The 13,662-nt window shown below is 36.8% G+C and overlaps 2 protein-coding genes across 2 annotated transcripts; both read left to right on the top strand.

The window, feature by feature from the left end:
* Positions 1 to 2,576: 2,576 nt before the first annotated feature.
* Positions 2,577 to 3,515, top strand: LOC126080547 (olfactory receptor 1020-like). Its single transcript, XM_049891745.1, has one exon. The coding sequence runs from the start codon at positions 2,577 to 2,579 to the stop codon at positions 3,513 to 3,515; it is 939 nt and encodes a 312-aa protein (XP_049747702.1).
* A 4,996-nt stretch (positions 3,516 to 8,511) lies between these two features.
* Positions 8,512 to 9,459, top strand: LOC126079348 (olfactory receptor 5M10-like). The gene has a single exon (XM_049890295.1). It carries the CDS (start codon positions 8,512 to 8,514, stop codon positions 9,457 to 9,459), a length of 948 nt encoding a protein of 315 aa, XP_049746252.1.
* The last annotated feature ends 4,203 nt before the right edge of the window (positions 9,460 to 13,662 follow it).

Below are 13,662 nucleotides of genomic sequence, written 5' to 3'. Positions count from 1 at the left end.
ACAGATTTTTAAAAAAAGATTATTTTACAGGATGAGATTTTAGAAACAGGAAGATCTATTAAAAGACTATCACAATAATAATCTAGGTGAAAGATGATGTTGGCTTGAGTCTCAGTTTTATGAGTGGATAAGGTAGTTGGCTTATGGATAGCGATATTTTGAAGGTAGGTCAAATGGAACTTTCTGATGTACCAGGTATGGTGTGTATGAAAAAGTGAAGAAATAACAGTTTAATATTTATTTGTTTAATTAATTTCATCTGAGCAAATGAAAGTAGAGAGTTATCGACTTGAGCTGGAGGATGCTGTGGGTGTAGTAAATTTGGGGGATGCATGAGGAGTTCAGTTTTGGTCATGTTGAGTTGCTACTTAATATTCACACGGATACGTGAGTAGGCAGTTGAACTATAGATATAATGTTTGGGAAAAAGGTTAGGACTGGAGATACAAATTCAGGAGTTATAAGTATAGAGGTGGTGTTTAAAACCGTGAGACTGAGTAAGAGCACTCAGGTAAAATATGTAAATAGAAAAGACAAGGAGGTCAAGGACTGCGCTCTGAGATACTCCAACATTAAGAATCAAGGAGAAAAGGAACAACTGGCAAAGAAGGCTGAGAAGGTCCAACCCATGTGGTAGGAGGAAAACTCAGAGTCCAGTGTCCTGAAAACTAAAAGATGAAAGCTTTTCAGTGAGGAGTAAGCAATCAACTCTGCCAAATGCTATTCGTAGGTCAAGAAAGATGAAGACTGAGAATTGACCACTGAATTTAGCAACATAAAAATCAGTGATACTTTGACAAGGGCAGTGTCTTGATTATCTTGTGATGCTATTACAGAAATACCACAAGTGTCTTGGTTATCTAGTGCTGCTATAACAGAAATACCACAGGCAGATGACTTTAACAAAGAGAAATTTACTCTCTCACAGTCTAGGGAGCTAGAAGTCTGAATTCAGGGTGCCAGCTCCAAGGAAGACTTTTTCTCTCTCCTCTGGGGGGAAGGTCTTTGTCATCAGTCTTCCTCTGGTCTAGGAGCTTCTTAGGTTGGGGACCCCAAGTCCAAAGGACATGCTTCATTCTTGGTAGCATCAGACCCCCCTGTCTCTCTGCTTGTTTCTCTCCTTTGTATTTCAAAAGAGGTTGACGTAAGATACAATGTAACCTTGTAGACTGAGTGCTGTCTCACTAACGTAACTGCCTCTAACCTTGCCTCGTTCACATCATAGAGGTAGGATTTACAACACAGGAAAATCACATCAGATGACAAGGTGGTGGACAATCACACAATAGTGGCAATCATGGCCTATCCAAGTTGACACACATTTTTTAGGGACACAGTTCAATCCATAACAAGCAATTTCCCCCTGGAGTGATAGTAGTGGTAGCGTGGTTGAAGTGGGCTTAAAAGAAAACAGGAAAAACAGACTTGGATACACCAAGTATATTCCACCGTTTTGATACATTTTATTGCCAAGGGAAGTGTGAAGGAATGGTATAATAGGATAGTATAATAGGTATTAAAGACAGTATAATCAAGAGTATCTCTATTTCTATTTCTATATCTATATATATATGAAGCCCCAATGGTGCAGTAGTTAAGAGCTACAATGAACTATGGCTGCTGACCAAAAATATTGGCAGTTCAAATCCACCAGCTGCTCCTTGGAAACTCTATGAGGCAGTTCTATTCTGTCCTATAGGGTCATGACTCAGTGGCAATGGATATATATATATACATGTAAACTGGAAAAAATAACAGCATGCTGTTATGTCAATGGAAATGATCTAGTCGCACAATTATAAAATGATTCAGAATATTTGGATTGCTGGAGCATGGAGACAGAGAGAAGAAGAAGGAGAAAAAGAAAAAGAAGGAGGAGGAAGAAGGAAAGAAGGAGAAGGGAGAGAAAAAAGTGGGGATGGGAGGAGAGAAGAGAGAGTAAAGAAGGGAAGGGAGGGGAAAGTGAGAAGAATGGAGAGACAGGGAAACAGAAGGAAAGGGAAAAGAGGGAAGGAAGGAAGAGAAAAAGAGTGAAGAAAAGAGGATGAGATGAGGAGTGTGGAGGTGAAGGTAGAGTAGGGGAGGGGAGAAGAAAGAGAGGAAAGTTGGGAGGTAGGGTGGAATATGAACAAATAAAGGTCAGATTATCAAAGTCCTTTTTAAAGGGGGTGAATTGTCAACTTTTAAAAAAAGTTGACAATGAGGAATTTTAAACAATAAAGTGGAAGGGTTATTTTTGAAATCAAATTATATCATTCAGGCTAAGATGAGGAGAGAAAGGCAGCAGGAACACAGGTGTTAGAACCCCCCCCCCCACACAGGTATGTATGCATATAATCCTATTTAAACACAGTAAACTACGACTATGGAGTGTACTTAGGGACTCTTTTCCTCTTCAATAAGAAAACAAATATGTTTAATACTCATGTCCTCAGAACATCATAGATGTGATCTTAAAAGTATCCTTGTTTAAGGCAGGAAATGAACTACTTGATTTTCCTGGTATTTTTGCACTATTTGTTTTCTTGATTTCTTTCTTATCCCAGCAAAAGAACCCTCCAATCTGAGAAAAAAGTATGACCAACCATACAACCGTGACTGAATTTGTTCTCCTGGGATTCAGGGATCATCCAGAGCTACAATGTCTTCTTTTTGTGGTGTTCCTACTTATCTATGTGACCACTGTTCTTGGAAATCTCGGCATGATCCTGTTAATCAAAACTGACTCTCGTTTCCACACTCCAATGTATTTCTTCCTCAGTAACTTGTCCCTTGTTGATTTCTGCTACTCTTCTGTCATTGCCCCTAATATGCTGGTGAACTTCTGGGTGGAGAATCCAGTCATTTCATTTAATGGATGTGCCACTCAATTCTTCTTTTTTGGTTCCTTTGCTGGCATTGAGGGCTTCCTGTTGGCTGTGATGGCCTATGACCGTTATGTGGCCATTTGCGAGCCTCTACTTTACACAGTCACCATGTCCCCGCATCTCAACATCCTATTGGTGTTATTTACGTATCTTGCAGGCTTTATAAATGCTTCCATTCATACTGGCTTCACCTTCCAGCTGTCTTTCTGTGGCTCAAATGCCATCAACCACTTTTTCTGTGACATTCTGCCACTCCTTAAACTCTCTTGTTCTGACACACACATCAACGAGGTTGTCATTTTTGCTTTTGCCAGTTTTAATGAACTGAGTTGCCTCCTGACTATCCTCATTTCTTATCTCTACATCCTGGCTGCCATCTTAAGGATCCAGTCTGCTGAGGGAATACACAAAGCCTTCTCCACCTGTGCTTCCCATTTGGTAGCAGTCACCATCTTCTTTGGGACAATCCTCTTCATGTATCTGCACCCCAGCTCCAGCTACTCAATGGACCAAGACAAATTGGTGTCTGTGTTTTACACACTTATCATCCCCATGTTAAATCCTCTCATCTATAGTCTGAGAAACAAAGAGGTCAAATCTTCCTTAGGTAAAGTGTTTAAAACAAACGCTTTTTACGTGTGTTTTTAGAATCATAAAACTATGGGATTTTAGATTTAAAAATGGAACTTAGAGATAATCAAACCCACCTCCATCGACGCTGGCTCAAACCTTTATTCTGTCATGAAGCTTTATTCTGGTAAAGGAGTTGGGCCACATGTCCCAGATATGCTGGGGAATATGGTCACTCTTACAAATTTCACTCATTCCAGAGTACCTAAACTTCAGAAAATAACCAAATATCATATATCATTTCCCCGTTCATAGTTATAAATCCCAGTATAGAAATAGATGGGAGAGAGAGAGAGAGAGACTGAGTGAACAAAGGACTGATTTCAATCTTCTTCCCTGTCTGATAGCATGGCATCTTGATTGGATGGTGGTATACCTGTTAGAGGGGAGGTGATAAGGAGCAAGCTGAGTCAGAATGTAACAAGAGTACTGTGACTTGGCTGTGAGGCTGCCTTTTGTCCCTAGTGAACCAGAGACAAATTTCAAAACTAAATCCTGATGGGTTGCTGAAGTCAAGTGCTTCTAACCTGGGAAAGTAATCTAGACTGCTTAGGGAATAATGTGAACAAACTATTGCCTAAATCTAAGAGGAAAATAGAGAAAGAAAATCAAAGGCATATAGAATGGAGTGTTCTGGGGTTTAGAAAAAGTATTTTTCATAATTTCCGGAGATAAAGTTTCACGTTGTCTGACATGTGCATGTTAACCTGTGTAAGCTTGAAGCACTAGAGCAAGATGAATATCATTTCCCAAATGTCTTCATAAACATGTGTATATATTTTACTATCTGCAATTTGATTGGGCCTTGAGTTGATAGGACTGGTGTTTTCATGGCAGAGCTATCTCCCCCAAATGACTTGATTTTATTTACAGATGGTGACCACTGACATGTGAACCTAAACTGTTTTGATCTGATTGGTGTTGGATAAAATAAACTAATTGTGATTCTTGTATGTACCTTTGTCAGTGAAAACTGATTGTAGTCCAAATAGAAAAATAGCCACTTTAATGCTTTAAGGAATAATTTTGCTTTCAGTTACAGCCTATGGTTTTGGATGAACCTAAATTTTATAATATTGTCTTCCTTCATTCTATTTTTCAGACATTGCATATTAAAAACATAATTTTCTCACCCTTCTTTATTGCTTATCCAGTGATTTTGGTCCTTCTCATCATTCTTTTTCTTGCGAAGCCCTCATCCTTCGAAACACAATACACGTGCTATCTCCTCTAAGATTCCCCAGACCTTCTCCCACTCTTCCTAAAACAGGCAGTTACACACTCCCACTACTGTGACTCTGTAGATATTACAACCCCAAACAAGCTCTTAGTCACAGAAACAAATTACCTCAATACAGTGTAAGGTTTCCCCACATAGAATGAGAGTTCCTTGGAAAGAACTTTATATTCATATGACTTTACAGTAGTTGATCAATACATGTTCTAAAATCAAGAAAGAATAATACCAACCAAAGGCAAAGTGTGATGAAAGAGAAATTGCTGCTGCAGTAGCTGGAGCTGGAAGTGTTCAACAAGGACAATTTCAAAAAGCTAATCTTAGAAATGGAAAAAAGTTCTCAGATGATTGTGTGATCTGTCAGATAATGTTTTATTTTGAAAGCAACTGTTCTCTCTTTTTGGAAACTAAACAGGTTAGCAAACATGATATTTTATTATCTAATATCTTTCATTATAAACAAAATAAATGTGATTTCAACATATTCAAGGATTTTTCATCAGAAGGAGAAAATTGAATTCAAACCAACTTAGGTCTGAGATTAGGACTTGATGCCACCAGGTCTCTCTCTCTCTCTCTCCAGAACGATTGCATTGTAGAAAAAGCTGCTTCTTTTTTAGGAAAGACTGTTATTGCCTGACATGGCTCGAATGTCCATTGTGTGCGTGTGTATGTGTATATGTGCATCTGCGTGTGCGCATGTGTATATGTTGTGTGTTGACGATGTAGTCAGACATTACAAGAAGAGATCTTACTCTCCAGTAGCTACTTCAGTTCATTGTACATTTACATAGGAAAATTCAGTTCCTTGTCTGCCCACTTCTCTTCCCATTTACAAACTCATAGATAGACTGCAAATCTTTACACTGTTGTGACCTTAACAAAAATGTTATCACTAGTATTAACTTTATTAATAGATCGATTAGATGATAGATTAGACGCTATCACATATGATATAATTTAAGAGTTCCCCTTTTCAAACTTATTTGCAACACTGCCAATTATGTGTATAGAATTCTGCTGATAGAAAAATATAAATATGTCCAGTATTATCAGCACATTGATTGCAATGCTAGTCAATATTCTGTTGAAACAATTAGTATTAGATTACCTTCCACACAATGAAATGGTCATGAGTCCAACTGTTAGCATTGTTCAATTCTCTACTTTTTACCTGACTAAGGTTCAGACTACCCATTTATTCTAATATCTTTTAATAAACTAGAATGCAGAAGCCAGTTAGAATGTATGTGGTAGTTACGTATGAGTGTTTGGTTAGGCTACACTTTATTTCATTTAATTTTATTGACCTGAAAGATCAGTGTAATGGAAGAGACAGACCAGTGGAAAGCATCTCTAGTTTTTTAATTCTGTAATACATGTAACACCAACAATATTCAGAAGTTTTTTTTTTTTTTTTAATTCTACTTTCAGTCTTCCTCCTAAATCATCAATTTCATGAATAATCTTGGTTCTCAGATCTGGCTTTGCCCTGGCATGTTGATGATGGTAACTCAGTAGGGCAAATTGGTTCTAGTATAAATCTATAATAAACCCATTGCCGTAGAGTGGATATTGACGCATAGCCAACTCTGTATGACAAAGCAGAACTGCCCCATAGGGTTTCCAAGGAGCGACTGGTGAATTCAAACTGCCAACCTTTTGGTTAGCAGCCAAAAGCTTAATCACTGTGCCACCAGGGCTCCTAAATTTATAATGTTCATCCTCAAAAAAAGTCCTTCTGTTCCCCACACTATTTTAAGTCTCTTATCTCCTCAAATCTCTCGCCAGCCCTATTTTTTTACTGCTCAGTCTCATTAGATGAGCTCACCTTGGTGTTTACAGGAAATAAAACAGAAAACTGAAGTCTTCTGATGGGAATTCCCTCAACTCTTCTATACTAAAAATATAAAACTTCTCTACCCATATTTTCCTTCTTCTGTCTTGTTGAAAGTGGTGGCTAATTTATCTGCATTAAGAATCTCATGTATTAGATTGAGCTTCTTGGCACAAGTAGATTCATGACGCTATGTTGGCAGCTCTTGTCTGGAGGGAAGATGAGAACGTAGAGGGGGACAGGAGCTGGGTGAATAGACACAGGGAATACAGGGTGAAGAGGATGAGTGTGTTGTCTCATTAGGGGTACAGCAGCTAGGAGAACATAACAAGGTGTGTATAAGTTTTGCTTTGAGAGACTGCCTTGATTTGTAAACTTTCACTTAAAGCACAATTAAAAAAAAAAAAAAGAAGAATCTCACATATTCTGGTACCAAGCAAGGTACACAAATGTTAGGTAGAGATTTTGGCCTCTAAGGAGAATCTAGCTCTTCAAAATATCAAATTATGGTCATGCCCTTGAGGAACAGAGGGTATTTTAATTGGTTATTTTGAATTATTAAAAAATAAATGCTTTAGGGACAACACTGAAGAGATGTATTATAAATCTTCCCTTTTTTCCTGACAAAATGTAGTAAGTCACCTTTGCAGGTAGGTTATTTTCTACATTCATCCACTAAAAATAAATCTTCTTCTTATGCATGGTGATCAGTGTTCCACCGATGTGGAAGAGAAATATTATTTTCATTATTATTATAAATAATTATTTATTTTCTATTCATGTATTAATAAAAGTTACTTTTAGTTATTTTATGCAGAGTTGTTCTGATGCATGTAAATAAACAATGACCTGAGAGCGCAATTCTTGAAGAGTAATTATTACAGCCACATCTTATTTTTTACGAAGAGCATAGAAAGGGTGAGAATGGATAGATATGGATGCTAGGAACACATTTGAACATTATCTGTGCTTCCTTGAACATTTCCACGAGCGAGTTAGTGCACAAAAAAATGGGAACCAAGATAATGAATAATCTTCTCAGATTCTTGAACAGCTTATTGTTCAAATTTCACATTTTCTGAATAGCTACCTTATGTCATTCCTCATTGCACTTTTACCCACCTTCATTTTTCTTCACACTGCTTGCTTCTACCTGCTATTAGGTTATACATATATTTGTCTGTTTGTTTAATATCTGCCTCCTCTACTGTAATGTATGCTGCACTAAGGTGGGGGATTTGTTAATTTGTGTACTGCTGTTACTTCAGAACCTAAAACAAAAAGAAAAAAAAAATCAAGCTTTGCAGTATAAAGGGCTGAATTTACAATGAAGAGAGGACAATTCTTGATTTTGTACTTTCTTAATCCTGTATCAAGAGATAAATATCACCAATTCAATGTCCTTAAATGAAATGTGGCTGGAGATCTATGGGTTTCAATTGAAAATGCTATACTGAATATTTACCTTCTATTTTGTACAGAAAATACTAGGATATCAGACCTGGAGGAATTCAAGAGAGATACAACTTCCTTCATTTGTTCATTTCAATGATGCAAATGATCAACTGCTTTTCATATCTGATTTTTATCCCCCTTTGGCAATTTTCTTTTCCTCATAATGTTTGAAAGGAAATACCAAATGCAGAGTTCCTCATGAAGACAGGTATATATGTGTATGCACACAAATATTCGGTGTGTATATGAGAGAGAGAGAATATTTGAGGTACATGTCGAAAGAGGCAGTGAGATAGATAACACACAGACACAGGGTGAAAATAGTTCATGTAGATATTCTGCTATGATTGTTGAAAAATGAAGAGAAGTTGACCATGAAAGAATGGATCAATGAGTGAATGATAATGTGGTTGGAATAAGTGCAGAATTAGGATCAGATGGAAACCCTCTCATTCCTTACACTTTCAGTTGCAAAAGATAAGAAAATGTTCTCCCCAAACTGTACTACAGTGACCGAATTCATTCTTGTGGGACTCACAGACAACCCAGTGTTGCAGAAGATCCTGTTTGGGGTGTTTCTGGTGATCTACCTAGTCACACTGGTAGGGAACCTGTGCATGATCTTTCTGATCAGGACCAATTCCCGTCTCCAGACTCCCATGTATTTCTTCCTTGGCCACCTCTCTTTTGTAGATGTTTGCTATTCCTCCAATATTACTCCCAATATGCTGTACAACATCCTCTCAGACCAAAAGACCATCTCCTATGCTGGATGCTTCACACAGTGTCTTCTCTTCATTACCCTGGTGATCACTGAGCTTTACATCCTTGCTTCAATGGCATTGGATCGCTATGTTGCTGTTTGCAGTCCTCTCCATTACAGTACCAGGATGTCCAAGAACGTTTGTATATCTCTAGTCACAGTCCCTTATACTTATGGCTTCCTTAATGGACTCTCTCAGGCAGTTTTGACTTTTCACTTATCTTTCTGTGGCTCCCTTGAAATCAATCATTTTTATTGTGCAGACCCTCCTCTTGTACTGCTGGCTTGCTCTGACATCTATGCCAAAAAGATGGCAATGTTTATAGTTGCTGGCTTTACTCTCTTCAGCTCTCTCTTCCTCATTCTCCTGTCCTACCTTTTCATTTTTGCAGCCATCCTGAGGATGCATCCTGCTGAAGGCAGGCACAAAGCCTTCTCTGCTTGTGGTTCCCACCTGGCAACGGTCACAATATTTTATGGAACCCTCTTTTGCATGTACTTAAGGCCCCCGTCTGAGAAGTCCATAGAGGAGTCCAAAATAATTGCAGTCTTTTATACTTTTTTGAGCCCAATGCTGAACCCATTGATCTACAGCCTAAGGAACAAGGATGTGATTCATGCCATGCAGCAAGCGATCAGGGGAAATCTCTTTCGTAAAATTGCAGTTTAAGAGTCTGTTCACTTACAGTCATTATATTCCTTGGATAACACAATGACTCCTATCAAAAGATATACCTACTATTCAGTGATCATAATTTATCATCATGAACTGTCAGTGCTCACTTTACCTAGTTCCTTCTCAAAATTAACACCTTCAGGACAGAGTGGCTTAATAGAAATTTTAATATTTAGTCTAAGGATATTTTCTTTGGCAGATATCTTCTGGAATCGAGTTGGTTGGGATCCAAAAATTCTGTATAAAAATCAACATGGTTACTTACCTGGGGACAAATTTCATTACTAACTGACCTTGATGAGAACACTAGAAATTTATCTTCTCTGAATAATACAGTTCACAGAGCCATAGTGATGTTCAGGATAGGGTGACTAGTTTTGTACTTCTTTAATAAAAGATTATGAAATAATTTCTATTGCAATGTGTACTATAGAATCTTGACTCTGGATCCTAACTAATCACTGTGATCACTTTTGAAAAATTTTAAATACATGTGTCATTCAGAGGTTTAAACTTTCTGTGGGTTTTCCCCAAACTCATGTCATAGATGTCTTGAGAAACTACCTTATAGAAAAACTTGAGAAACACCATAATACTGATTATTATCCTCGACTTCAACTTCTTGTAAGTTTCCAAGAGTATAGATACAATTCAATCATCAATGTAGTATAATGGCATTCGTGGTATTTTTTTTTAGTGTAGTAGGTCTGACTTCGGGCTAACTTACAAAGTGTCGATAGGGTCTACCAAGTGGCTTCTACAGAACAAAGAATGCTTGGAGAAGTTATAAAATCTAATAGGTGTGTATGTATCTCTCTGGATGTGAAGATTCAATGTTTATTTGGTTCATAAAGCATAGTTTTCTAGATAAGGCAGGTCCCATAATTCTCAAAACTTCTATTGAGAAAAGCGGTAATAAGAAAGTTTATGTGAAGAAATATGCAATACATCCATATTATTCCATACATTATTAGTCAACTAAATAAGTGCATCATGAACCATTTACATATGTAACCCTTATTATCTTAAATATATTCTATTTCACTATTTTTTAGTCTGATTTTAACTGTCACAACTATAAAAAAAAATGTTCATAGTAACAAACTACTGTATTTTTACTGTCACATGTTTAAACTGTTTCTCAGAAAAGTCTCTCAGGTGACCCGCAGTTTTTGTAAAAAAAATTAGGCTCCATTTTTAATCTCAGTTGATTGACCAAGGCTGTACCTGTGAAAATCCTCTTTCAGAAATAGCGATTGAAAAATAGCGTAATTTCTGGGTTAATAGAATATAATATTTAAATTTCAGAGCCATTTGTAGATTTGTATATTTGTTTGTGTTTTGGCCATGGTTGTAACACAGCAAAAGAAGCTGATCTGCAGAGAGACAACAACAAAGCAGAAAGACTAGAAATGCCTGACAGAGGGTCCTGATGCTCACAGAGCTCCTGGTGGCACTTCCTTTTTGAGGACCAGCATCAGTCAGTCTGTGGGAGTTCCCTTATCGTACATTGAGTTTCCCTTTTTCTTAGCCAAAGAGTTATATTTCCATTTCTACCAACCAGATTGTTTTGCCATCAAATTTAAATCCCATTTGAAAAAAGTGTTTAGAACCTGTTAAAAAAAAACACTCTGTTTTTTACCTAAACGTATTACCTAAATAACTGAATGCTTCCTTTTCTTTTCTGCTCCTGAGAACCACCATGGCTTTTAGGAGCCACATTTACATCTGGTTTTGGAAACTCTTGAACCCAAATAGTTGACCGATTTGTAGTCTCTCTCTTTTTAAAAATTCTGTTTGTTTGCTTCCATGTATTATTTAACTTTTCATCATGCAAGTCTTTGGATGAAATCTGCCTCAAAAACTCTTTAGAGATAGGATAGAGCATAAACTGGCATGTTCTCTTTCATTAATTCATGTTATATTAATACGACCTTAATTTCCCAGAGGTGACTGGGAAGGAAGTCGTGGTTTTTGTCTGTCTGTCTGTATATATATCTTAGAGCAAGATCGACAATTTGTAAAACAATGAAAAAATACTACTGAAAATTTTAATGCAATGGCATTGAAACTATAAACCAATTTAGGAAGAATTGACATCTTGACAGAACCCTGGTGGCTCAGTGGTTAAGCATTCGGCTGCTAACCCAAATGTCCACAATCTGAATCCACCACCTCCTCCTTGAAAACCCTATAGGACAGTTCTACTCTGTCTTATAGGGTCACTATGAGTTGGCATGTATCTCTATTATTTATATGTTCTTTAATATGTCTCTACTGGGTTTTGTGACTTCAGTATCCAGCTTTTGCACATTTTTATACCGTATTGATTTGTAAGTAGATTATGTTTTTGATGTTATTGTAAATTATACTTTTAAATTTATTTTCCAATCTTATGATATTGCTTTTATGTAGTTATATAAATAATTTTTGTGTGTTGAACTTGTAATTGTGTGACCTTCCCAAATATAATCTTAATTTCTTTTTTTGTACATATTTTCAAATGATATTCTGTGTAAACTATCATGTCATCTGTGAATAACACTTTCATTTTTTTCCTTAATAATCGGTATAACTTTACTATACAGGATAGGACTTCTACTACAATGTTGGAATTGTTACAACTTTAAATTAAAAAAGAAAAGAGCAATTGAATAATCATAAAGCGCAAGCAAAAAATCTATAGGGCCAGTAAGGATATAACCAGTACTCTGACCATTGTGACCCTAGTATAGCTAAAGTCATCAGATACCCTTCTAGCTGGTATACATCAACTGATTATGACAACAAAGCAAATTGACATTGTTGAAGGAATTCAACATCTTCAAATACAATGTTACCATAAATTTCTGACAACTACTTACCAGAGATAAGATGTTGTTGTTGTTAGGTGTCATTGAGTTGGTTCCGACTCATAGATGCCCTACATACAACAGAATGAAACACTACTCGGTTCTGCACCATTCTTACAATAGCTGTTATGTAGCCACTGCATCAATCCAAAATAATACAGAATGCATAAAACTCTTCTTTAAGTTAGTATTATATGCCAGGTGAAGCCTGTGCCCTCTAATCTTATACATGGCAACATAAATGAAGATCACCTTCTTACATGTAGATGTCTGATAATGTGTTCTCATACTGAAAAGTATGGACACCCTGTCACACCAGATCTGAAAGAGCTAAGGAATTATTTTTTTTTTTGCCTTCCATTCAATTACTACTGAGCCAGTCCTTGTTCTTTTGGAAAGGACAATTTGTAAGTCTGATGATTTATTAGGATTGCTGTATATTAATGTATGTCAAGAAATACATTAATAAATAAATGTTTCAGGACATAGCTTCTTCAAGCTGAAGGTAACCATCCTGCTTACAGTCAAATCTTTAAGTATTTATTTTTACACAAGACTAGGGATTTCCGCATTAAGGAGTCAGGCAGTGAAGGATACCAACTCTATAATCCTACACGGAACTTTCATTCCTTAGAAATATTTAAGCAGTGATATTTGATATCTTAAATTTTTATTGTTTTTATTTGTGCAAGAAATCAGAATAAAATAGAAAGATTGAAACGAAGAAAGATTTTTCCACCTCAATTTGAGAAAAACGATATGCTAATGTTTAAATGTCATGACTTGGTGACAATCTACATTTTGATACTGATATACAGCTTTATCCCTTTGACTGATTACTCAGTGTATCCCATCATTTGGAGGTCTTTCAAAATTAAGGACACCTTTCCTGTCTCGAAGGAGCCCTGGTGGCGCAGTGGTTAAAGCACTAGGCTGCTAACCAAAAGCTACACTGTCGGAACTCATCAGCTGCTCTGGGGGAGAAAGATGTGGCAGCCTGCTTCCCTAAAGATTTATAGCCTTGGAAACACTATGAGGCAGTTCTACCCTGTCCTATAGGGTCACTAGGAGTTGAAGTTGACTCGAGAGCAGTGCGTTTTGTGTTTTCTGCTGTTTTTTTTTTTTTTTTTTTTAATCAGACTACATTTTGATTCTCTTATTTGTATTAATCAGGAACTATCTATATACTGGAACATACAGACCAGTGGAAGCATATTTAGCTTTCTTTATTCTCCAACAAATAGAGGGACGAACAATATTCAAATATTCTTTCCTTTCAATTCTCCTTGAAAATTCTCAATTTTGGAAATCATACATTTAATGAATGATGCTAGTTCTCAATCTT

The sequence above is a fragment of the Elephas maximus genome, chromosome 7 (assembly GCF_024166365.1).
Source record: "Elephas maximus indicus isolate mEleMax1 chromosome 7, mEleMax1 primary haplotype, whole genome shotgun sequence".
Classification (NCBI taxonomy): Eukaryota; Metazoa; Chordata; class Mammalia; order Proboscidea; family Elephantidae; genus Elephas; species Elephas maximus.
The sequence above is the reverse complement of the archived record's forward strand: the minus strand, read 5'-3'. Positions and strand labels throughout refer to the sequence as shown.

Excerpts from the sequence above, each read along its gene's own strand:
- LOC126080547 (XM_049891745.1), top strand. The coding sequence starts at position 2,577 with ATGACCAACCATACAACCGTGACTGAATTTGTTCTCCTGGGATTCAGG.
- LOC126079348 (XM_049890295.1), top strand. The coding sequence starts at position 8,512 with ATGTTCTCCCCAAACTGTACTACAGTGACCGAATTCATTCTTGTGGGA.